Source organism: Myotis brandtii, unplaced genomic scaffold (genome assembly GCF_000412655.1).
Source record: "Myotis brandtii unplaced genomic scaffold, ASM41265v1 scaffold670, whole genome shotgun sequence".
Classification (NCBI taxonomy): domain Eukaryota; kingdom Metazoa; phylum Chordata; class Mammalia; order Chiroptera; family Vespertilionidae; genus Myotis; species Myotis brandtii.
In genome coordinates this window covers 525967-550089 of record NW_005370611.1, presented here as the reverse complement: position 1 = coordinate 550089, position 24123 = coordinate 525967, and the positions used below count along the sequence as shown (strand labels likewise).

The 24123-nt window shown below is 39.4% G+C and overlaps 1 protein-coding gene across 2 annotated transcripts in view; it reads left to right on the top strand.

Annotated features, from left to right (window-relative positions):
• Positions 1-24123, top strand: part of PHLPP2 (PH domain and leucine rich repeat protein phosphatase 2) — a 74027-nt gene that overhangs the window by 28769 nt on the left and 21135 nt on the right. For both annotated transcript variants that reach the window (XM_014529155.1, XM_005881163.2), the window contains exons 4-10: positions 5308-5498; positions 13628-13753; positions 15074-15228; positions 17752-17898; positions 18293-18523; positions 20121-20323; positions 24015-24075. In XM_014529155.1, the coding sequence (XP_014384641.1) occupies positions 5308-5498; positions 13628-13753; positions 15074-15228; positions 17752-17898; positions 18293-18523; positions 20121-20323; positions 24015-24075 (1114 nt within the window). The remainder of the gene's footprint in view (positions 1-5307; positions 5499-13627; positions 13754-15073; positions 15229-17751; positions 17899-18292; positions 18524-20120; positions 20324-24014; positions 24076-24123) is intronic.

Below are 24123 nucleotides of genomic sequence, written 5' to 3'. Positions count from 1 at the left end.
ACCCAGCTGCAGTTTGTTAGGTAATTTTAGATTGCAAAGGGCCAGGCCATTCATATGCAAAAGCCTCTGGGCACAGCTTGGGTGGGGCGGGGACTCAGGGAATCAACAGGGCGGAGCAAACATCTATGGCAGATCCTCAGTCCTACCCTAAGAGGTCCCACGTCTCAGTGTCCCACGGTAATCGCTGCAAGCACCTCTGAGAGAAAGCCGCCCTCGAGTTCTGCCCGATGCCAGACAGTCCAGTTTCTTCCCGTATGAGTCTGGGTCCCCAGAGTCTCACCCAGAACTGGAGTTCAGAGCAGTCGGGAGCTTGAGACTCCCTCCCGATTGAAAAAGACAACCTTGTCCTCAGTTCCCAGCCCTTTCCACGTGCGCCTTCGTACCTCGGCACTTTACTTCCGCACCTCCTTTGAGTCTCATTGTGCTTTTCTCTATCCTTCTCGTTGTAGAATTTCCACTCAGCCAGCCTTCCTGTGGTTCTGGATGATGTCCGTTTTGTCTTTTAGTTGTATTTTTGAAGTGGTTGTGCAAGGCAGCAATTTCAGGTGTTTACCTATGCTGCCATCTTGGTTTCTCTGATTTTCAGAGGTTTTGGTCCATGTTTCCTTTGAAGTGTAGTAAGTATCCAGTTGGAGATGTATGCCAGAAAGTTAGAAATGTGGAACTAGAGCTGAGGAAATACAGATCTGGGAGTCAGGTACATGGGGATGTTAAAGTTGTGAAAGTTCAGATATCTTGAAAAAATACTTATTAGGAAAGAAGGTGGCTTAAGGCAGAACTTTCATTATAATAACCAATATTTGTTTTATACCCTTGTATGTGCTGAGCACTTTCTAACGTGCCTTTCATATAATCCTTACACCCCTATAAGTAGATGTTATTATTCCAGAGAGGTTGTAACTTGCCCCAGTCAAATAGCATAGTTATTAGAAAGTACGTAAATCTGCCTGGTTCCAGATTTCAATCTTTTAACTTCTAAGATACTCCACCATTTAGTTGTTGGAGAAAGAGTTTAGAGAAGTATGAGAAATCCATAAAATGTGAGAACTGGGAAGGACTAGGGATCATCTAATCCAACTCCTTTGTCTTAAGCTTGGGAAACTAAGACCTAAGGATATATGAAGACTGGTTTGGGATTATGAAACTAGATGGTGGAACTGTTTAGCCATCACTGCTTCTCAGAGTTTTTTGCTGAAATACTTCGAAGAGTAGAATTTTTTTGTGTTGTATGGGGAGCCTATTGCAAATTTGAAATTTGTTTTGAGGTTTCCTGTTTTATTCTTTAAATGTAAGCAAATATTTCAATTTTACCCCCAACATATCAGCCAATATTTAATTACTTATCTTTATCTTTTTATTTTGAGCTAGCTTTAGATTTTCAGAGCAGCTGGAAAGATAATACAGAGAGCTCCTGCACACCCTACCTTCATGCAGCCCATTGAATTGTTCAGGTATAAATAGTGCTTCAGCTTTTCTCTAGCTTCTTTCAAATTTTTTTCTTTGTTTTTAATTTTCTACAGTTTGATTATTAAGCAAATTCCTTTGGGTTTATCCTATTTGGGGTTCATTGAACTTCTTTTTTAAATTGTAAATTGTTTTATTAATCCTCACCCAAGGATATTTTTTCATTGATTTTTGTAGAGAGAGGGGAAAGAAAAGGAAGAGACAGAGAGAGAAACATCGATGTGAGAGAGACACATCAATTGGTTGTCTCCTGCATGCACCCCGACCAGGGCTGGGGAACCTGCAACTGAGGGATGTGTCATTGACTGGACTCTAACCCAGGATCCTTCAGTCTGCGGGCCTATACACTGAGCCAACCTGGCTAGGGCTCACTGAACTTGAATCTGTAAGTTATGTCTTTCGCTGGCGAAGTTCTCACCTATTTATTTTTTTATTGCTTTTAAAGAGCGAGGAAGGGAAAGGAAGAGAGAAACATTAATGATGAGAGAGAATCATTGATTGGCTGCTTCCTGTGTGCTTCCTACTGGGGATCTAGCCCAAAACCTGGGCATGTGTCTGACTGGGAATCAAACCAGCAACCTTTTGGTGCATGGGGCTATGTTTAACCAATTGAGCCACACCAGCCAGGGCTCATCTATTATTTCTTCAAATAATTTTTTTTCTTCAAATAATTTTCAAGCATTGTACTTTCTTCTCTCCCTCTGGTTCTATCCCTTAGTTCACTTTTCAGAGTTTTTGGCATGCTGTTTAGGATCACATTGACTCTTAGGTACATCAAGGGTGAGCCCACTTTATCTACAACTACATAGGATCTGTTTTCCAGAGCTCCTTTCTGTTCGAGATGTCCTGGCGCTTTAATCCGCTCTGTTGGGTACTTCCTACAGTTTCATCCACACTCCAGGGCTCAGCAACAGGAGACAGACAGTGCAATAGGTTTCACCCCCCCCAAGAGGTTTTTAAAAAAATATATATTTTATTGTTTTTATACAGACAAGAAGGGAGAGGGATAGAGAGTTAGAAACATGGACTAGAGAGAAACATCGATCAGCTGCCTCCTGCACACCCCCTACTGGGGATATGCCCGCAACCAAGGTACATGCCCTTTACCAGGATCAAACCCGGGACCCTTCAGTCCGCAGGCTGACGCGATATCCACTGAGCCAAACCGGTTAGGGCCCCCTGAGAGTTTTGTAGGTGCCCGGGTCTCCCACCATTGCAGCCATTCAGGGTGATGAAACTTGAGAAAATGAACAAAAGAGGGCATAACAAGAAAAAAATGAGGAATTTCACCCACTTTCTCTGAGTGTTAGACCTTTTTCCCCCTCCTCAAGGTAGAACTGAGGGCTTCTCCGAAAGCTCTCTGTCCACACCGATGCCCACTTCTGGGTTTTGGGCTTTTCTTGAGTCCTGGCTGGAGGATGTCAGAGGAAGAAAAAGTGTAAGCTCACCACCGGTTATGTGGTATTTCAAATTCTGTTCTTCTCCCCTAACCTACCCGCTACCATTTAGTTTTCGGGGTCCTCATCCAGCTGCTGCATGTGTTTTCTGTCCAGGATTTATAGGTGCATTCAGTGCGAGAGACAGGGGAGTGTGCTTTCTCCATGTTATCAGAACCAGGAAGTACTTCATTTGCATATAGTGCAATTTAACACTAAAAATTTATTGTTTTGCCTTTCAGTTTATATTCATAGTCTATCTGGATGACTTCATTTTTTATTCTTTGTTTGTTTTGAGTATCATTATGATCTCCTGGGCTTGTATATATTTATTTCAATGCATTACAGCCATTCTCTTTAGGCTCAGCTTGTCCCATCTCTGCTAGTGGGAGCTCTTTTCAGTTGGCTCCTATGTCCTTCCAACATGACTCCAAAAGTCTTTGGTAGCATTCTGGATTTTCCAATTAAGTTCTTACACAACAAAATGTCCTAAGCTATTCTTTTCATTGTCTGACTCAGAGTAGGAATAGAACATTTTTTAAGGACTTAGGGTTCATTTTAATGAAAAATGATATTTAGATGTTATGCTATAGGCAGTGGAGATACTCATTGCTACAGGGTTGCCCTTAATTCTCTTCTTGGAAATGTTTTTTAAATTATAAAAGCAATCCATTTTCTCTAGAACATTTGAAAGTATAGATATATAAGGATATTAAAATTATTCCTTATTTTCCACTTAGAATTTTGGCTTTTGAGACTGGAAAACTAGTTTTTAAAATTAGAACTATCAGATATTCTAAATTCTTATTTGAACCTCCTCATTTTGTGTTTTTTAATTTTTTTATTTTTATCACTTTCAGAAGATCAGAGACTTGAGGCACTCTGGATGTTTACAAACCCTCCAAAATTAATAATAAAATAGCATGTTTATTGGAGGGATCACTTTGTAAATTATATAAATATCTAACCACTATGCTGTACACCTGATGCTAATATGAAATAAGGTTGAATGTCAACTGTAACTGAAAAATAAAAAAGTATTAAAGGTTTTATTTCTAAAATATTCAAATTGATTGAATTTAATTAATTCAAACATATTGAATTCAATGAGGAAAAAAACCCCCAACAGAATTTAATGTTCCCTTCTGAGAGTGGTGGTAGATAGATTTAGAAGTTCCCTCTGTAATAAAATATATAGAGAAATAAAACCAAGGAAAAAAAGAGACAAAAAGTTATACATCAATTGCAACATCTGTTTCATGTAAACTTTAAAAGAGATTGGTAAGCAATTTAGAAGCATGATAAACTATAATGAAGTCCCATTTTTATATTTAGTAGAACTTTGTAATAAATGATGCTGTTAACCAAGTTGGGGAATATAAAAGCAATGTCAGGTTTGGGGAAAATAATGAGGTAAAATAAATCAAAGAACTTTATTGAGATGCTAGAGTCCCGGTGCATGAAATTTGTGTACTGGGCGATGGGCGGGGGGTGGGTGGTTCCTGGTCCCTCAGGCAGGCCTGTGCCCTCTCGCAGTCCGGGAGCCCTTGGGGGATGTCCAACTGCTGTGGAGGTGGGAGAGCTCCCGCCACCACCGCTGCGCTCACCAGCCATGAGCCCAGCTTCTGGCTGAGCGATGCTCCCCCTGTGGGAACACACTGACCACTAGGGGGCAGCTCCTGTGTTGAGCGTCTGCCCCCTTGTGGTCAGTGCATGTCATAGCAACCGGTCATTTCACCATTTGGTCAATTTGCATATTAGCCTTTTATTATATAGGATAGCTTACATATCGTAAAATTCACCCTTTAAAAGTATACTATTCAGTGCTTTTTAATTTTTTTCTTTAATCCTCACCCGCAGATATGTTTTTACTGATTTTTAGAGAGCGAGGAAGTAGGGGAGAGAGAGAGAAACATCAATGAGAAAGAAACAATGATCAGTTGCCTTTCTTATGTATGCTCTCTAAACCAAAATTCATTTACTCCCATTATATAACTTCAGTGATGGATAACGTTTTAGTACTAAGATTTTGTAAAAATATATATTTTATTGATTTTTTTACAGAGAGGAAGGGAGAGGGATAGAGAGTTAGAAACATCGGTGAAAGAGAAACATCGATCAGCTGCCTCCTCCACACCCCCTACTGGGGATGTGCCTGCAGCCAAGGTACATGCCCTTGACCGGAATCAAACCTGGGACCCTTCAGTCTGCAGGCCGACGCTCTGTCCACTGAGCCAAACCAGTCAGGGCTAAGATCTTATTTTGTAATACTTATATTGCTTGGTTGCTTACATCTCTAAACCAGGTTGCTGAATGTTGACACATAATACTTCCTTTTTTCCTTTTAGTGTTTTTCTTCTACTTAAAATGTGGCTTCTAAAGTACTGTTGTTGGTGTTTTTTTTCAGAGAAACCATGCCAGATGGATCAACTGGATCGAATCCTTCTCTCTGGCATCTATAATGTACGCAAGGGGAAGACCCAGCTGCATAAGTGGGCTGAACGCCTAGTTGTTCTCTGTGGCACCTGCCTCATCGTTTCCTCAGTGAAGGATTGTCAAACTGGAAAGATGCACATTTTGCCTCTGGTTGGGGGAAAGGTAAGACTCACAAAGATGAATTATTCTTCATTTGATCATCTTAATTTTAAAAAATCATATATGCTTTTTATAGCTTTTTCACATCTTTTAAAAGAAAAAAAATATGAGCGTTGTTAATGCTTACATCACAAAACTGGTCTTTAAGAGTTCTTAGGTTTAAATGAAAAAACTGACTCAGGCTAATTTAAGCATCAAGCAGCTTTATTTACATTACAGATTTTATGGGAGAGCCAAATGGTATCCATGCCCCAAGTTCTGTTGTGGAGTCCTTTGGAAGATACTCATGTCTCCATTGGTAGGCACTGGTAACACCAAGAGCAGACAGAAGATTCTAACACTAGAAGCTGCTTTTGGAAACTAGAAGTAGCTGCCATTATCCATCACCAATAGATTCTTTCTAGTTTCTCCTCTCTCCCTTGTTAGACTAAAATTCAGACTGCGGGGCGGTCAAAAGTCTCCAACCAGCAGCCATGGAGACGTCATTTTTTGCATCTGTACTAGAGAATTTCCCATCAATGGCAATCTGAATTTAAGAGAGCCTCCAGACAAAATGACTGTAAATTCATGCTTTGAAACATCCAATCTGCATGTCTCTACAGCAATGTAGATAAAATATGCATAATAAAAAGATAAATATATAAAAAAGATATAGCTGGGCTTAAGAATATAGAATAAAAATGTAAGTGGTGAGTAGGTCTGAAACTGAGGACCTTCTGGGCTCTGGGTCTGAAAGGTGTGGCCACCCAGGAGTTCAGCTGTTGTAAGTATTTGGGTCTAAAAGTGCTCTGCTCATGATGAGGGACCTGGCACCGTCTTACTGCTTGAAGCCAGGAGATGAGTAGTAGTCTTTGTTCCTGAAAGAAAGCTGGAAAAAACACACCAAAACCAAAAAACCAAAACTGTTAACCAGTCACTGGAACCAAGGCTGATTTCTATCTATGGTCCTAAAGAAGTGAGAGGACCCAGTTATATGGCTTGTGATCAGGAAATGATCAAGCTCCAACTGGCTTAATGAATGAATGTATGTAATTCCCATATCAACCATGGGGCAGGAACCCAACACTACCAGTATGAGACCTGGTTCTGCCCTTGGGGGGGGCGGGGCACTGAAGGAATGAATGAAGAAAGTAAGTAAAATTTCTCCAAAGGGAGAAAATGAGTGAGGGCAAGGTTGGGGGATTGGTGGGGAAGAAATGTGAGATAGAGCAAGAAAGAAAAAAAAAAGAAACTTACATTCAAGTAATTCTTGCCCATTCTTTCTCTTTCCTCATAATAGAACAGAATTTTGTTTAGGGTAGCAGTATACCAAGATAAAAAACCTCCCCAACCTCCCTTGCAAGTATAAACAAAAGTTTAAAGTTTCCAGGTGGGACTTTTGGGAAAACCCTTCAAAATGGGGCAGACATGAATGGCTTGACTCTTTATCTACTTTGTCTTCCCAACACAGTTGCCCAGTGTTGGAGGTGGAGCAGTCATACGGTGATTGAGAATAGCAAGCATATGCGGAGTGTGATCATTTGGAAAGTAGAAAGCATTTTGGTCTCTGGTGACATTGTGGAGCTGCTGTACCAGTTTTGGACTGACTCTGTATTTAAGCCACTGTTTTACAACTTAATAAATTAATTGATGTGCTGAAGAATTTCACATATAAAAATATAAAAGAGCCCTTAAATGAGGTGCTGGTATACATTAATAGGAGTTCCAGAGAAGAGAGTAGAGGAGAATGGAAAGCAATAATGGTTGAAATTTTTCTGGAAGTAAAGACAAACTTGAGTGTTCAGATAAAAAATATATAGTGTACCAGGTAGGATAAATAAAAATAAATCTACATCTAGACATATTGCAGAACATGAAGGACAAAGAGCAAATAATAAAAGCTTCCAGAGAGAAAAAGATTACCTACAAAGAATTGACAAGCCAACGACAGTCTTCTTTTCATCAAAGTATGTGCTAGAAGACTACACAATTGCTGAAAGAAAATAAATGTCAACCTGTGTTTTATAGCCAGCTGAGTTATCTTATGAGAGTCAAGGCAAAATAGGACATTTTAGGACAAAGACTAATAAGCTGACATTCTCACCGAAAGAACTAATGAAGGATGTGCTTCTAAAAAGCAACCTCCTCCTGAAGAAAAAAAAGTAAAAGAAAAAATAGAACAACAAAGGAAAGTAAATTCAGAGGGAAGATATTTGATATAAGAAACTATAAATGCAGAAATTGATAAAATATGGTGGTAAACATTTATTATAAGATTTTTTAAAAACTTAGATATTTCGCCCTAGCCGGCTTGGCTCAGTGGATAGAGCGTCAGCCTGCGGACTGAAGGGTCCCAGGTTCGATTCCAGCCAAGGGCACATGCCTGGGTTGTGGGCTCGATCCCCAGTAGGGGGTGTGCAGGAGGTAGCCGATCAATGATTCTCATCATTGATGTTTCTATCTCTCTCTCCTTCTCTCTTCCTCTCTGAAATCAATAAAGAAATACATTAAAAAAACTTATATATTTTAATTATGAAATTAAACTACTAGAGTACAAACTACCCTGAACAATATTCAGGATGTGGTGGTATGTTCCATAATAAAGTGTGATGCAGTCTTGGGATAAGAGGATAGAAACACCAAGTAGCTTTCATCGTTATTAGAAAAATTAAGTATGCATTTAAAAATTTTAAGGATAACTACTAAAAGTAGAGGGGAGAAAGAATATAAAATATCTGTAATGCTAAAAGAAGACAGGAAAAGAGGGGAAAAAGCAAAATAAATTGCATGGTAAGTTATCACAAGTTGTAATAGAAATAAATCCAAATATATCAGTAATCACAATAATTGCAAATATCAGATTGTTATTTAAATCTTACTACTTGCTATTTAAAAGAGACACCTAAAACTTAGAAGGTTGAACATGAAATGATGTAAAAATTGCACTAATCAAATAGCAACCAAAATAAAATTGCTATAGTTATAGTAACATACAAAACATTTACACGAATATCTATATACAACAAAGGACTTGTATCCAGAATATATAAAGAACTTTAACAACACAGTGATAGACAAGTAACTTAGTAAAAAACAGAGCTAAAGATTTGAACAGACCCTTTACCAAAGAAGATATACTGATGGCAGATAAACACATGAAAAGATTCTCATCATCATTAGTTATTAGAGAAATGCTGATTAAAATCACAGTTAGATACTACACTAGAATGACTAAAATAAAAAGACTGATGAATACCTAGTTATCAAAGATGGGGAGCAACTGGAACACATACATCATTGGTTGGAATGCAGTCACTTTGGAAACCTTTTTTTTGTTTATTTGTTTCTTAGAAAGTTAAACACATGCTTATTAGATGATCTGCCAGTTCTAGGTATTGGGAAATGAACATATATCTTTATAACAACTTTAAGTGAATAATTCCCTGAAACTACAAGCTGCCCCTAATATTCATTGACTAGTGAATGAACATTTTGTATATCCATACGGTGGAATACTGCTAAGCAATAAAAAGGAATAAACTACTGATACATATAAGAACGAGGATGAATCTCAAAAGCATTAATCGAAGTGAAAGAGGCCAGGTATAAAAAATTCTTTTTACTGTATGATTCCATTTGTGTAATTCTAAAAAAGACAAGAAAACTATAATGATAGGAAACAAATGACTGGTTATCAGGTTATGGAGGGAAGGGGATTGACTGCAAAAGGGCACAAGGGAAATTTGGGGGGTGATGGGGTTATACAACTATATTCATTTATAAGAACTTACCAAATTGTTCACTTAGAACCAGTGAATTAAAAAAGAAAATCTACAAATTTTATGTAAATTGTGCCTCAATAAAACTTGCCTCCCAAAAAAGACTAATGCAGAAGCATTACAGGGAAAAAGAGGTTCACTACAAATTGATGAGAGCAATATTTCACCATGAATATTTAATAATTCTGAAGTTGCACATTTTACAATGTAGTCCGAACATATATAATACAAAAATTAACAATTACCCAGAGAAGTCGACAAGTTAACTTTTTGTGTGTGTGTAAGTCCTCACTTAAGGAATTTTTCCCATTGCCTTTTTGTAAAGAGAGTGAGAGCCCTAGCTGGTTTGGCTCAGTGGATAGAGTGTTGGCCTGCGGACTGAAGGGTCCCAGGTTCAATTCCAGTCAAGGGCACATGCCCAGGTTGTGGGCTCAATCCCTAGTGGCGGGTGTGCAGGAGGCAGCCGATCAGTGATTCTCTCTCATCATTGATGTTTCTATCTCTCTCTCCCTTCCTCTCTGAAATCAATAAAAATGCATTTTAAAAAATAGAAAAAGAAAAAGGAGAGTGAGAGGGAGAGAGGGATGGGGGGAGAGAGAGAGAGAGAGAGAGAGAGAGAGAAACATCACTGTGAGAGAGACACATTGATTAGTTGCCTCCTGCATGCGCCCCAATGGGCCTGGTATCAAACCTGCAACCCAGGCACGTGCCTTTTACCAGGAATTGAACCCACAACCCTTCCATGTGTGGGCTGTCCTCTAACCACTCAAGACACACAGGCCAGGGCTGACAAATTAACTTCTAGTGGGAGATTTACAAACCTTTCTCAGTATTAGACATTGTATGACTATATTTTTCTGTGTCAGCATCCCATAATGAATATTTAAAAGGGAAAATTATTATAAAACAATCAGTATCTGTTATTCATTTCAATAAGATTCTTTATTTTGACACAGACTCATTCAACTACAATGTTCTATTGCTAAGAAAAATGTTCATGCTGTGAGCATCACAATAGAAAGTTATAAATATTATTTAATTTTATTGGATCTTTTTAATATGGTTCTTTTTTGCTGAAACTATTTTATGTTTCTGCCACTTGATTCAGTGTTTACTTGGCACCAGAAACCTAATGATTTATGAGTATCACTCGGAAATTTCCAGCCGACTCACTAAGATTTAGTAGCTATGATATACCAAAGCTAGATGTCAGACAAAGATGTAAATATAGTTACTATAAAAATACTTCATCCTCATCAAAGCTCTTTAGGTTGGACTTGGAAATTTTTCTTTGAAGAAAGCTGTTGTGCTGTGAATCCCCACTGCCATCCCAGATGGGAACAGGGAGTTTGCCTCTTTCCTCAAGCTTGGTGAAAGAGGTTTCAGCAGGATGCGAGAGAGCTTGATGCAGGTCTCCTGCAGTAAAGGGGGCATAATGGACCGGTGTCCTGACTTCTGACCAGGAAGTCCTGAGGATAAGAGATAGGCTATCTGACTGCTTTGGTGATAACTCATGCGTTGGTCAGTTTGTGACTCAGATGGATTGAGAGAGAGAGCGAGAGTCATTGGTTGAGTGGGTGGATTCTCTTAGAACATGTCCAGTAGGGCCACCTGGAGGGGCAAACAGGATTTACCAGAGGACAGGCTGTAAATGGACCACCAGATTCCTTTGGGTATGAGGAGGGAGTGGTCAGTTGCTGGAATAACATTCATTAGCCAGGTCAAGGGACCTGGGAGAAGCCATCATTGGTTGGGTTGGGCTTGGTGGGTATAATCCAAAGAACCCTCTGAAGGACCCATTGAAATTGGCTTTTAAATTCCCTTTAAAATCTGGGCCCAGAGAGTGTGGAGTGAGGTTATGGACTGCTAGCCTAGTCAGAACCTTTGGGCTTAGATTCCCTGTCCTTCCTCCCCTTCCACTTCAGCCCTGGAGGGAGTCAGAAATGGCATCTAGCCCAGCACCTAGTGAGTAAGGGAGGAGGTGAGTCCACAAAGCAGGCCAGGGCACCCCTTGCAGGCAGGCAGCTACCTCCAGTGTGCTCAAGTGTTGGGGGGAAAGGGTTGGAGCAGTCTAACATTTGAATGGAAACTTTGCCTCTTACCATGTAGGCCTGTTCTGGAGATTCTTGTCCTGAATCAGCAGAATTCTTGCATCATAGGGACTTGTACTTGCTGTTGCTGCTTCTCCCTCAGGTGTCCTTGCCTTGCTCCTTGCCTTCCTTAGGGTCATTGTTCACATGTTACTTCCTCAGTGAGTCCTTCCTTGACTTCCTACTCATCATTCGGACCACCCACCCTGTTCCCCTCCAAGCCCTTACCCTGCTCTATTTTTCTTCATATTACTCATTATATAGCATGTCACAGTTTTGGTGTTAGAGTGTTTGTCCCCTTTCAAATATAAACTCCATTGAGAGCAGGGAGGGGCTTTGCTGTTTTCCCCCTGTTGTGTCTCCAGCATCCAGAATAACAGTATGTATTTATTCAACAAATATTTAATTGTCAAATTAAGACTATTTTGTGATTTAAAGAATCATAAATTTACTCATGATTATGCACTGAGTTCTCTTTCAACATACTTGTTAAATAAGTATTCTTTTGCTTTTTATAAATAGTTTTATTGAGATATAATTAACAAACCATACAATTCATCCATTTAAAGTGTACTATTTAAGTCCTGGCCTGGTAGCTAAACTGGTTAGAGCGTTGTCCTGAAACACCAAGGTTGCGGGTTTGATCCCTGTAAGGCAGTGGTTCTCAACCTTCTGGCCCTTTAAATACAGTTCCTCCTGTTGTGACTCAACCATAAAATTATTTTCGTTGCTACTTCATAACTGTAATGTTGCTACTGTTATGAATTGTCATGTAAATATCTGATATGCAGGATGGTCTTAGGCGACCCCTGTGAAAGGGTCGTTTGACCACCAAAGGGGTCTCGACCCACAGGTTGAGAACCGCTGCTGTAAGGGCACATACAAGAATCAACCAATCACTTGGCTGGTGTGGCTCAGTGATTGAGCATCAACCCATGAATCAGGAGGTCACAGTTCATTTCCCAGTCAGGGCACATGCCCAGATTATGGGCTCGATCCCTAGTGCCGATCAATGATTCTCTATTATCATTGATGTTTCTATCTCTCCCTCTCCCTTCCTCTCTGAAATCAATAAAAAAAAATATAGCCTTAGCTGGTTTGGCTCAGTGGATAGAGTATCAGCCTGCGGACTGAAGGATCCTGGGTTCGATTCTGGTCAAGGGCACATGCCTGGGTTGTGGGCTCAATCCCCAGTGGGGGTGGGAGTGCAGGAGGCAGCCGATCAATGATTCTCTATTATCATTGATGTTTCTATCTCTCCCTCTCCCTTCCTCTCTGAAATCAATAAAAATATCTAAAAAGAGTAAACATCAATTATAATAAATATATGTGTGTGTATATATATATGAATCAACCAATAAAAGCATAAGTGGAACAACAAATTGATGTCTCTGTCTCAACAAATTTAAAAAAAATTAAAGTGTACAATTTAATGTCTTTTAATGTACTTGAAGAGTCATACAACCATTATCACAATCAATTTTAGAATATTTTCATGACTTTGAAAAGGAAACCGACCCTCCTTAGCCATAATTTTCCCAGCCCTAGTCACCTACTAATCTTCTTTCTGTCTCTACAGATATGCTGATTCTGGATACTTCAGATAAATGGAATCATACAATGTATGGTTCTTTGTGACTGGTTTCTTTTACTTAGCATAATGTTTTCAAGGTTTATACATGTTGTAGTGTATATCAACATTTTATTCCTGTTTATTGCTGAATAATATTTCACTATGGCTATACCACATTTTTATACTTTTACCTATTGGACATTTAGGTTGTTTCCACTTTTATGAATAATACTGCTATAATTTATAAGTTTTTGTATGGATGTATGTTTTCAGTTCTCTTGGGTCTATACTTAGAAGTGGCATTGCTGGGTTATATACTTACTCTGTGTTTAATCTTTTGAGGAACTGCCACATTGTTTCCCAAAGTAGCTGAACCATTTTATATTCTCACCAGCAGTGTATGATGATTCCAGTATCTCCACAACCTTGCTGTACTTGTTACCCAACATTTATTACCTGTCTTTTTTATTTTATAGCCATCCTAGTGGATGTGACGTGGTATCTCGTGGTTTTGATTTGTATTTATCTAATAACTAATGACATTGACATCATTTCATGTGTTTATTGACTGTTTATAGTTTTTCGAGAAATGTCTATTCAGATCCTTTGCCATCTTTTAAAAAATTGAGTTATTATCTTGTTATTGTCCTTTGTTTTTTGACTAGGATTTTTAAAAAATGGATTCTTGTTTTCTTTCCTACTCTTCTTCAGGTAGAAGAAGTGAAGCGAAGGCAGTACTCCCTTGCATTCAGCTCAGCTGGAGCCCAGGCTCAGACCTATCATGTCAGCTTTGAGACTTTGGCTGAGTACCAGAGATGGCAACGGCAAGCATCCAAGGTGATAAGCTGTCAAATGGCATGATGTGGTGATAAGAATGTAGAAGCCCAATAGAAATGTATTTTGAAACTAAACTTAATCCCAAGAGAGTGAATTATAATTCTTACTAGTACACATTTTATTCTAGGCCTTTTTTTTTAGTATATAATGAATGAAATAAAGGAATTATTGTCAGGTCTTTAACTTATTTATATTTGGATAGTACAAAATGCTTTCAAAAGTATTTTAAGGTGCATTTACCTTTTATGCCACTTCTTTGTGGAGGGTAAGGCCTTGAAGGAATGAGATTCAAATGACTTTCGGTAGACCGGAGTAGTTGGTGATGGATGGAATTATTCCCTAACTGGTAGCCTAGTTTCCTTGGTCTGTTTACATTTAGCACAGCTTTGATGAACCACTTCAGATTTGAACTTACGATGGGACATGACCTGTGATCCTGCCACAAATGGTTATTCCTGTATGCTGAGGATAATTAGCTTTTCAGCGTAATTTCTACTTTTTTTAGCCTGTAATGACAAGTGCTCTAAAGTTGTATTGCAATTTCTAAATCCTCCTGTTCGCAGAATTTTAACACATTTTTCTTTGTGGAACTAAGTAATTGCATAAAGGGTTGTTTCAATATAATGACCTGTCATCAAAACATGAATGACTTCTCCAGTGGTATTTTGTTTGTTTTGTTTTTTTTAGACCCATTTTTCAGAACCCATGTTTTATTAGCATACTATTATAGAAATATAAACCTGATTTTTGTCTTATTGGATTTTCTGTACTTATATTGTGTAATAAAATCTGCTCGGTATAAATCTAGTTTCAATTTTTAGTAGCTATTGCATTCTTTTGCCCTGAGAAGTTAATATTTTTTGAGCATCTTTTGAATGCTAAGCAGTGTGCTGTGTGCTTGATTACTTAATTTTATCTTCACTAGTGCAGATGTAGAAACTGTACTAGTAAGTAGCACAGTTCATGTGGCTACAGAAGGCCATGTCTTTCAATATCTCACTGCCTCCCAAAGTTTCGTGGTTAGTTTGAATCATCTTAACTTTACTTCTTGCATGAAATGTTACTTTTCCATCTTTATGATTTATATTTCTTAATATTTTGCTTATAGACACTTTACAGCATGCCTTTGTGTATTCCTAACAGCTTATGGTTTTAGGAAAAGTAAATATTAGCTGGTTTTTATAAATGAATAATTAGATCTCATTGCCTTTTTTTCTTCTCTTTTTAACCCGGGCCTTTTTGTGTAAATGCCGTTCCATGCTGTGCTGGGCGAGAGCATGCAGTACTAGCTCAGATGCTCTTCTCTTTGACCTTATTCAGGTGGTGTCCCAGCGAATCAGTACTGTCGACCTCTCATGTTACAGCCTCGAGGAGGTTCCTGAGCATCTCTTCTACAGTCAAGATATCACCTACCTCAACTTGCGACATAACTTCATGCAACTAGAAAGGCCAGGGGGCCTTGACACTCTTTACAAGTATGTGGAGAATAGGTTTTCGGACTAACTTACTAAAAATTGAATCATAGCCCTAACCGGTTTGGCTCAGTGGATAGAGTTGGCCTGCAGACTGAGGGTCCCAGGCTCGATTCTGGTCAAGGGCATGTACCTGGGTTGCGGGCACATCCCCAGTAGGGAGTGTGCAGGAGGCAGCTGAATCGATGTTACTCTCTCATCGATGTTTCTAACTCTCTATCCCTCTCCCTTCCTCTCTGTAAAAAAATCAATAAAATATATTTTTAAAAAAATGAATCATAATCAGTACTTTAGTGGTTTTACTTAGGAGTGAGTATGCTTACCATCATCTACGTATTTTCCATTTTTGAAGAGGAAGTAAAATTTTTTATACAATTTTCCCATTTTCCTTCCCCCTCTATAAAACAGAAAATAGATGCAAAATTTCTGTTACGGAGGCAACATTGAACTGCCATTGATCTAGATTATCTTCTGAATTTACTGATAGTGATGTAGCCAGGGTAAATTGAGAGATTCAGTTTATGGAAGTTTTCAAATCAAAAGTATCAAACATAAGTGACTTAAAGGGAATAGGCCTAATTGAAAGAATTCCACTCCCAGGTTAGGGCTTTTACTTTTCCTTTGTATGTGCTACTGCCAACTCTAACCTTTTATTAGCTATGAAACTTCCCTCTTCTAATAAGGCACTATTTCACTCCTAAGGGACTAAGGTATGACCCATATATTTTCCATTCCCTTTGTTAAAATATATTTCCTATTCCCAATCTGCACTCAATCTGTCACCTCCCTCTTCCCTTTGAAAATGGATGGCAGTGAATAAATATATGGTATAAGTAATTATCTGGGCTTCTTATGGGGAGGGGAGAAATTGGAAATTAAAGCAGTCAAATTACATGGTGATTAAAAAGATAGTACACATTGAAGTGACATTTTATGTACTTCCTTAGTAACTGATATTTCTAGAATAAATTACAGAAAGCTGTATGATTTTTATCTCACATTTTACAAAGTTTTTCAAGTTTAAGCCTATGATTAGTAATGAGATCATTGTTTTAATAATATTGGTATTTAGAAAATAAAAACAAGCTATAATTTTAAGGAAGTGTTTTTTTTAACATTACCTTCTGAGTTGCTATGAAAATAGGGTAAATCTAGTTTGAGGGTTGGATTAGGAATTCAGAAGTTAAGGCACCAAGGCCACAATCAGTATTCAATGTCAGTACAATTAGAAATCAAGAGTTGAGCCCTGGCCTGTTTTTCTCAGTGGTTAGAGCATCAGCCCATGGACTGAAGAGTTGGGGGTTCAATTCCGGTCAAGGGCACATACCTCGATTGCAGGCTTGATCCCAGCCCCAGACAGGTCACATGTGAGAGGCAACCAACTGATGAGTCTCTCTCACATTGATGTTTCTCTCTCTCTGTCTTTCCCCCTTCCTTTCATTCTCTCTAAAAAAATCAATGGAGAAAATATCCTCGGGTGAGGATTAACAAAACAAAAACAGAAATCGAGAGTTGAAAATTTGGAAGAGGAGTGTTAGTGTGAGGCACAAGGATTCAAATCTGGAAGCAGGTGATACAGAGCTTCACCGTGGAGAACACCGCCTCAGCCTTACCATCTTGCACCAGCGTATAGTGAAGTACACTACTCCAAAGGAGCGTTACCATAGTGACTTCTGCGGGTCCAATTTAGGTTAATACTGTCTCTGGCTAAGACAGTAGAGATACTTTCACTTGTACCAACAAAATAGAAGCACTAGTAATTACTATTTCGTGTTGTCATATTACAGATCATATTACAGTAAAACTCCATATTATATACATGTCTTAAGCTTCATATAAGTGGCCCATTCATTTCAAGTGACATTTGAACCAATATAATTTCAATATGAAGAAAAGTTGCTTATAAAGGGATTTGGTCTACATGTTAGCTATTCCTGTGTCTATGACAGTGATGGTGAACCTTTTGAGCTCGGCGTGTCAGCATTTTGAAAAACCCTAACTTAACTCTGGTGCCGTGTCACATATAGAAATTTTTTGATATTTGCAACCATAGTAAAACAAAGACTTACATTTTTGATATTTATTTTATATATTTAAATGCCATTTAACAAAGAAAAATCAACCAAAAAAATGAGTTCGCGTGTCACCTCTGACGTGTGTCATTGGTTCGCCATCACTGGTCTATGAGTTGATTAATTGTTGCTAGGTCTTTGTTGTATTGCATGTAGAAATTTAATAAAGGAAAAGATTTCAAGTATATCAGTGTGACTTAATTGTACCAACATAAGCTTGTCTTCAAGATTTTTTGCCTTTTTAAGGAAAAGAGAGACCTCCCATAACACTAGATCTGGATCCCTTGTAGCCTGGACTGAGCATTGGTCATTTTAGCATCTGTGCTGTGCCCAATTTGGCACATAGTGAGAGCCCAGTGAATATTTGTGGAACAAATTCTATGATGAGCATTTAAATAGATTGCTTTCTCATTCAATAGTATATATGTAAATAATTTGTGCTTTTGCTTTTTAGATTTTCTCATCTGAAGGGCCTGAACTTGTCCCATAACAAACTTGGGTTGTTTCCTGTATTGTTATGTGAGATTTCTACCCTGACTGAGCTAAACCTTTCCTGTAATGGATTTCACGACCTGCCAAGTCAGATTGGCAATCTCCTAAAGTAAGTATCTTGACTTGTCACTAGTTTCTCCATGTCCCTGGCAGAATAAGTTACTGGTCTGGCATTTGGACTGAAAGTAGTACCATGTGCTCTCCCAGTGAAATAAGTCCTGTAATTATGAGCATTCTGTCAGCAACAGTTACTTGCCTATAGCAGTGACTAGTGTCTCTCATTTCAATAGCAGAGGCTCTGGCTATTTTTGATGTTGGAGGGACCATCAATGTCAGCTATGTTTAAGCCATCTTATTAATAAGTTTCTATAGATACTTAGGACATTTTATCATTTATTGGATTCATAAAAACTAGTGACATAAATTAGAATCCATAATTCTAGTTCTGTCCATTCCAGTTAAAACCTTTCATAAAGTAGACTTGTTTTGTGTTCTTCCTATAGTCTTCAAACTCTCTGTCTTGATGGCAACTTTCTGACTACTTTGCCTGAAGAATTGGGAAATCTGCAACAGCTTTCCTCCCTTGGAATTTCCTTCAACAACTTCAGTCACATTCCCGAGGTGTATGAGAGACTCACCATGTTAGACAAAGTGGTTATGGCAGGAAATCAACTGGAAGTCCTAAACCTAGGGGTGCTGAGCAGGATGAGCCATATCAAGCACGTAGACTTGAGGTAAGGTCATTTGTTACCATATCTCCTTTAGATGGACTTCTCATGGACCTTTAGGTTTCCTCTTTATAAAGACTTTTTTTTAAAACAGTAGGCTTTTAAAGCTATGGTTTCAAAGATGTAACAAAGCTTCACCTTTCAATCAATAGAGATTATTAATGAGGTATAGGTGTTCCACATGATAAGATGTTGACAACTTGCCTTTGACAAAGGTTATTTAACTCACCTCCCAGCAACATTTTATGAGAATTCCTATTTCCTCCCATCCTTATCAATGTTGGATTTTAGCAGTCTTTCTCCTTATTGTCAGTGCAGTAGATAGGAATAGTATTTCTTTGTGTTAATCAGTTTTTATGATTGAGGTTGAGCATCTTCTTAATGCTTATTGATTGGCAGTTTGTGTTTTTCTATAAACTTGACCATTTTTCTGTTGAATCATTGGGTTTCTTTCTTTTTTTTTTTTTTAAATATATTTTATTGATTTTTTTACAGAGAGGAAGGGAGAGAGATAGAGAGTCAGAAACATCGATGAGAGAGAAACATCGATCAGCTGCCTCCTGCACATCTCCCACTGGGGATGTGCCCGCAACCCAGGTACATGCCCTTGACCGGAATTGAACCTGGGACCTTTCAGTCCGCAGGCCGACGCTCTATCCACTGAGCCAAACCGGTTTCGGCGGGTTTCTTCTTGATATCCATTTATTATAATTAAAATGTTAAAAGGTTTTACTAATAATAATTTTTTAAGAATTCTATTTCTTAGTTATATTTTCTTAAGGGAAGCTGTAAAAGACACACACGAGATGTTCTGTCATTTACACTAAGCCTTTGCTATCCTTCTAAAGATAGAGTAATAGAAAAATGTATTGGACTACAAGAAAATGAGAACAGGCCTGCGTGCCTTAAGTAATATACTTGTATATAAGGGAACCAAGAAGCCATTTTCTATAATTTGCCCTTGAACTATTCCATGTAGATACCGATTATTTTCCTCTCCACTAATTAATGTAATGTGAATCTTAGCACTAGAGAGAACAGGCAGAGCAAGGGGAGGGAGGCAGTGTGGGCTGCTTCCTCTGGCTTTTTCCGTGGCCTCCTTGCCTGCTTTGCTGCTCACTAACCCAGAGGTTATGTCCGTCTTCTGGTCCTTGGTCCTATCCCTTCGTCCCTACCTCACTTTATTAGTTATCTGGGTGGAAGTTAACTAACTTTGTGGGATCATGGTTCTTTTTTCCTTTCTCCTTATTTAACTTGTTATGTATTTGCCAGTCTGGATTATCTGACTTAAAATAAAGAACTTAAGGTACAGCTATCTGCAAGATACTTTGAACTTCAGATATTTACTAAATATTTAGCCCTTTGCCAGTTTCTAATCTAAAACCTCGTGCTGCCTCAGTTCTAGAATCAGAAGGACTTCTCTTTTGACTGCCTTTAATCATGTTACAGAAGCTTAACTTAGTACCTTGCAAAATGAGGCAAGTAGTGAAATTCTTAAGTTGTTTAGAAAGAGAGAAAGGCATCATACCTCTCCTGTTTTTCTTTTGATAAGCACATTTGGTAGATTTTGTTTCTAATGATTTCCTTATTTTTGAATATTAAGGATGAACCATTTGAAAACCATGGTAATTGAAAATCTGGAGGGAAATAAATACATCACCCACATGGACTTGCGGGACAACCAACTGACTGACTTAGATCTTAGCTCCTTCTGTAGCTTGGAGCAGCTGCATTGTGAGCGGAACCAGCTGAGGGAGCTGACACTCAGTGGCTTCTCCCTGCGGACTCTCTACGCCAATTCCAACAGTGAGTTCTCTGCCTGGCTTCCTTTTTCTTCTCTTACAGCTCTCAGCTTTCCAAGAACAATGGCATCTATGTTGGTCCTCACCTCTCTGTAAAATAGAATTTGAGGGTTATTGAGACCTCGCCTTGTCTTTTCAGTTTGCTTTCAAAACTGAAGTGGTTGAAATATGCATACAAAAGACATTACAAGATGCTTTGAGCTTCACTAAGTGCCAAATATTTACTAAATATTTAACCCTTTGCCAACTTCTAATCTAAAACCTTGTGCTGCCTCAGTTCTAGAAAGAGAAACCCCTCGTTTTGATAGTCATTTGCTCCAGGAATATTTTCCAATGTAAAAGGCCTGTTATTTGTTGAAGTCATTTTTTAATGGAGAGTTCATCTTTACCAAAGAAGTTATAATTACTTTTTCTGTGTTTCAAGAAGGAAAGGAAAAAATGTTCAGTTTCACTAAGTGTCAGAGGGATTAAAATTTAAATACCATCTTATACTCATCAAATAAAAAAAAAATAATGCTAAGTGCTATTGAAGGTAGGGAGAGGCAGCGCTTTATACACTGCTAGTCTGAGTGTGGTTGATAAAACCCCCTTGGAGAGCAGTGTGAGGTGTTGGAGAAGGTAAAGACACACAGGGCCCTGCTTGGAATATCTCTCAGAGACACTCATGTGTAGAAGGAGATGTGTACAAGAATGCTTAGCATAGCATTGTGTTTGTTATAGTGAAAAAAATTAAAAATAAGACTATTAATAGGGAAACTAAGCCATGACATATTTGTATGATAGAATATTGCACAGCAATGGAAATCAAGGTACTAAAGCTTTGTGTGTCAATATGGATAAATCTCAGAAGCACTTTTGAGTAAAAAAAGGAAGTGCATAATTATATGTACTAGGATAGTTATCAAATTTTAAAACATACAAAATGTTGTTTTCTTAGCTATAAGTATGCCATAACACTATGAAAGAATCCACGGGAATGATAAAAATCATATTCAGGATGATGTTTACCTGGTATGTGCAGTGTTTCAATTCTTAATTTAAAAAGTGGAGCATATTAGGCAGAATGTCAAAATTTGTTAAAAGCTACATGATAGGTGGAAGAGAGTGTTCATTATTTTGTTGTCTTTTCTGTATCTCTAAAATGCGTTATTAGGATAAAAGATTGTTAAGGAATTCTTTTGATGCCTTTAACCATGTTACAGAAGCTTCATATTATAGCTGCGATTAGGTCAGAATAGTGTCACTGCTGATGAGTGTTGTGCTGTTTATAGATATCGTGAGAAGGTAGTAGGTCTTTCGCCATGGAAATATTATCAGGACCATTTTCTATTCTTAATGTATCTAAAGATCTGAATAACTGGCTCCTTTGGAAAAGACCTTATTGACATAGATGCAGTCCTTCTTAGTAACCAAGGTTCTGTCACAGTACTGTACTAAATGGGGCTTTATCGAACTTAGCTGTTCTGTTTACAGAATCCTTAAATTCAGCAAGCTGGAAGAATTCACATCAACACTTGCAGTTTTGACGACTCAAGAGTAAAGGAGTCAGCTTCGCAAAAGAAGTTATCCAATGATCAGCTACTATAGGAAAAGGCAGTCAACTTCACAGGTCATTGGGGATATGCAAACTGACCCCTGCACACATACCAGAGGGACTAGAATGAGAGACTGAAAATACCAGTGTCAGTTGTTGGGAGTGTAAACTGGTACAACCACCCCGGAAAACTGTTCAGTATATGCACCCCCTGTAGTCAACAGTTCTCTCCTAAGCTTATCCACACTAATAAAAGACAAACATGCAAATTGACCGTACCTTCACTATGCCTTAAGCCACACCCACCAGCCAATCAGAGTGACTATATGCAAATTAACCCAACCAAGATGGCGGCCGGCAGCCACGGAGCTGGAGCAAACAGGAGGCTTGGTTGCCCCAGTGATGGAGGAAGCCAAGCTTCCTGCCTGCTGTGGCCGGCTCTGAGCTCCACTCAAGCCAACAAAGTTTCAATTGTTGAAGATAAATAAACCCCAGATACCTGCTTTCAGCCAGCCGTGGCCATGGAGCTGGAGCGAGCAGGAGGCTTGGGTTGCCCCTGGCGATGGAGGAAGCCAAGCTTCCCACCCACCCTGGCCGGCTCTGAGCTTCACTCAAGGCTACAAAGTTTCAATTATAGAAGGTAAATAAATCCCAGAATAAAAGAAAAAAAGGAGAGGCTGGGAGCTTCCGTCGCTGGGGGGCTTGGCCAGCCTGAAAACAGCCCTCAGCCCCTCACCCAGACTGGCCAGGCACCCCAGTGGGGACCCCCACCCTGAAGGGGGTGTGACCAGCCTGCAAACACCCATCAGCCCCTCACCCAGGCTGGCCAGGCACTCCAGCGGGGACCCCCACCCTGATCTGGGCCACCCTTCAGGGCAAACCAGCCAGCCCCCACCCGTGCACCAGGCCTCTATCCTATATAATAAAAGGGGAATATGCAAATTGACCCTAACAGCAGAACGACTGGGAATGACTGGTCACTATGACACACACTGACCACCAGGGGGCAGATGCTTAATGCAGGAGCTGTCCCCTGGTGGTCAGTGCGCTCCCACAGGGGGAGCTCTGCTCAGCCACAAGCCAGGCTGACGGCTGCCAATACAGTGGTGGTGGCGGGAGCCTCTCCCGCCCCCTCAGCAGCACTAAGGATGTCCGACTGCAGCTTAGGTCTGCTTCCTGCTGGTAAGTGGACATCCCCCTAGGGCTGCCGGGCTGCCAGAGGGATGTCTGACTGCTAGCTTGGGCCTGATCCCCCAGGGGGTGGGCCTAAGCCAGCAGGTGGTCATTCCCCGAGGGGTCCCAGCCTGCGAGGGCACAGGCCGGGCTGAGGGGACCCCCCCCCGCCTCCGAGTGCACAAATTTTTGTGCACCGGGCCTCTAGTACTCAACATAAATGCTTATATTAGTCCACAAAAGACATGGAAAAAATATTTATAGAAGCACTATTCGTAGTCACCCCAACTCGAAAAGACTTCAGTGCCGTACCTCTAAAATGAATAAACAAATTGTGGTACAGTCATATAAACAGTTTCGTACTGCCAGGAGAATGAATGAACTACACGCACATGCAGTAATGTGAATAGATCCCACAAGTGCAATAAGGAGTGAATGAAGCCAGATCAGAAACTTTACAGACTGTATGTGTAATTTATGTAAATAAGCAAAAGTAGCCTGTGGTATAGGGAGTGAGGGCGGCAAGGGGTGGAGACTGGAAGGCGGATGAGAGGAAGCTCCTGGGAGCTGGTAATGGTCCGCTTCCTAAGTGGGCACTGGCTACACTGGTGTGGTCTGTGTGTAAAAATGTAGCGATCTGTGCGCGTAAGATTGTTGTCCTTTTCTGTATCTATGTTGTACTGTAGTTAAAAGTTAAAATATTGCCAGTGAAAATCCAATTATCAATTTTTAAAAAAATTAAGTAGTTACTGTTAACAACTGCCTGGTCTGGCATGAGTCCAGTGCAGTACACACGATCCTTCATTAGTTGTATTTGGTCTTCAAATTGGGACCACGCCATTCATGTGCGTTACCCAGTGGCTTTTGTCTTTAGTTCATGTCAGTAGGTGGCCTCTTTTCTTTCTGACGCTGTCACTTTTTCCTTATTTACTCTCAGTTACTTTCTTCTTTAGACAATGTTACTGACACCCTTTTGTTTTTCAATTAGGGCTGACAGCAGTGAATGTCTATCCAGTACCCAGTCTTCTCACATCTCTAGAACTTTCCAGGTGAGTGTGCTTCATAAAGGTGGTGCTTGTTTGATTCCTAATATTTAA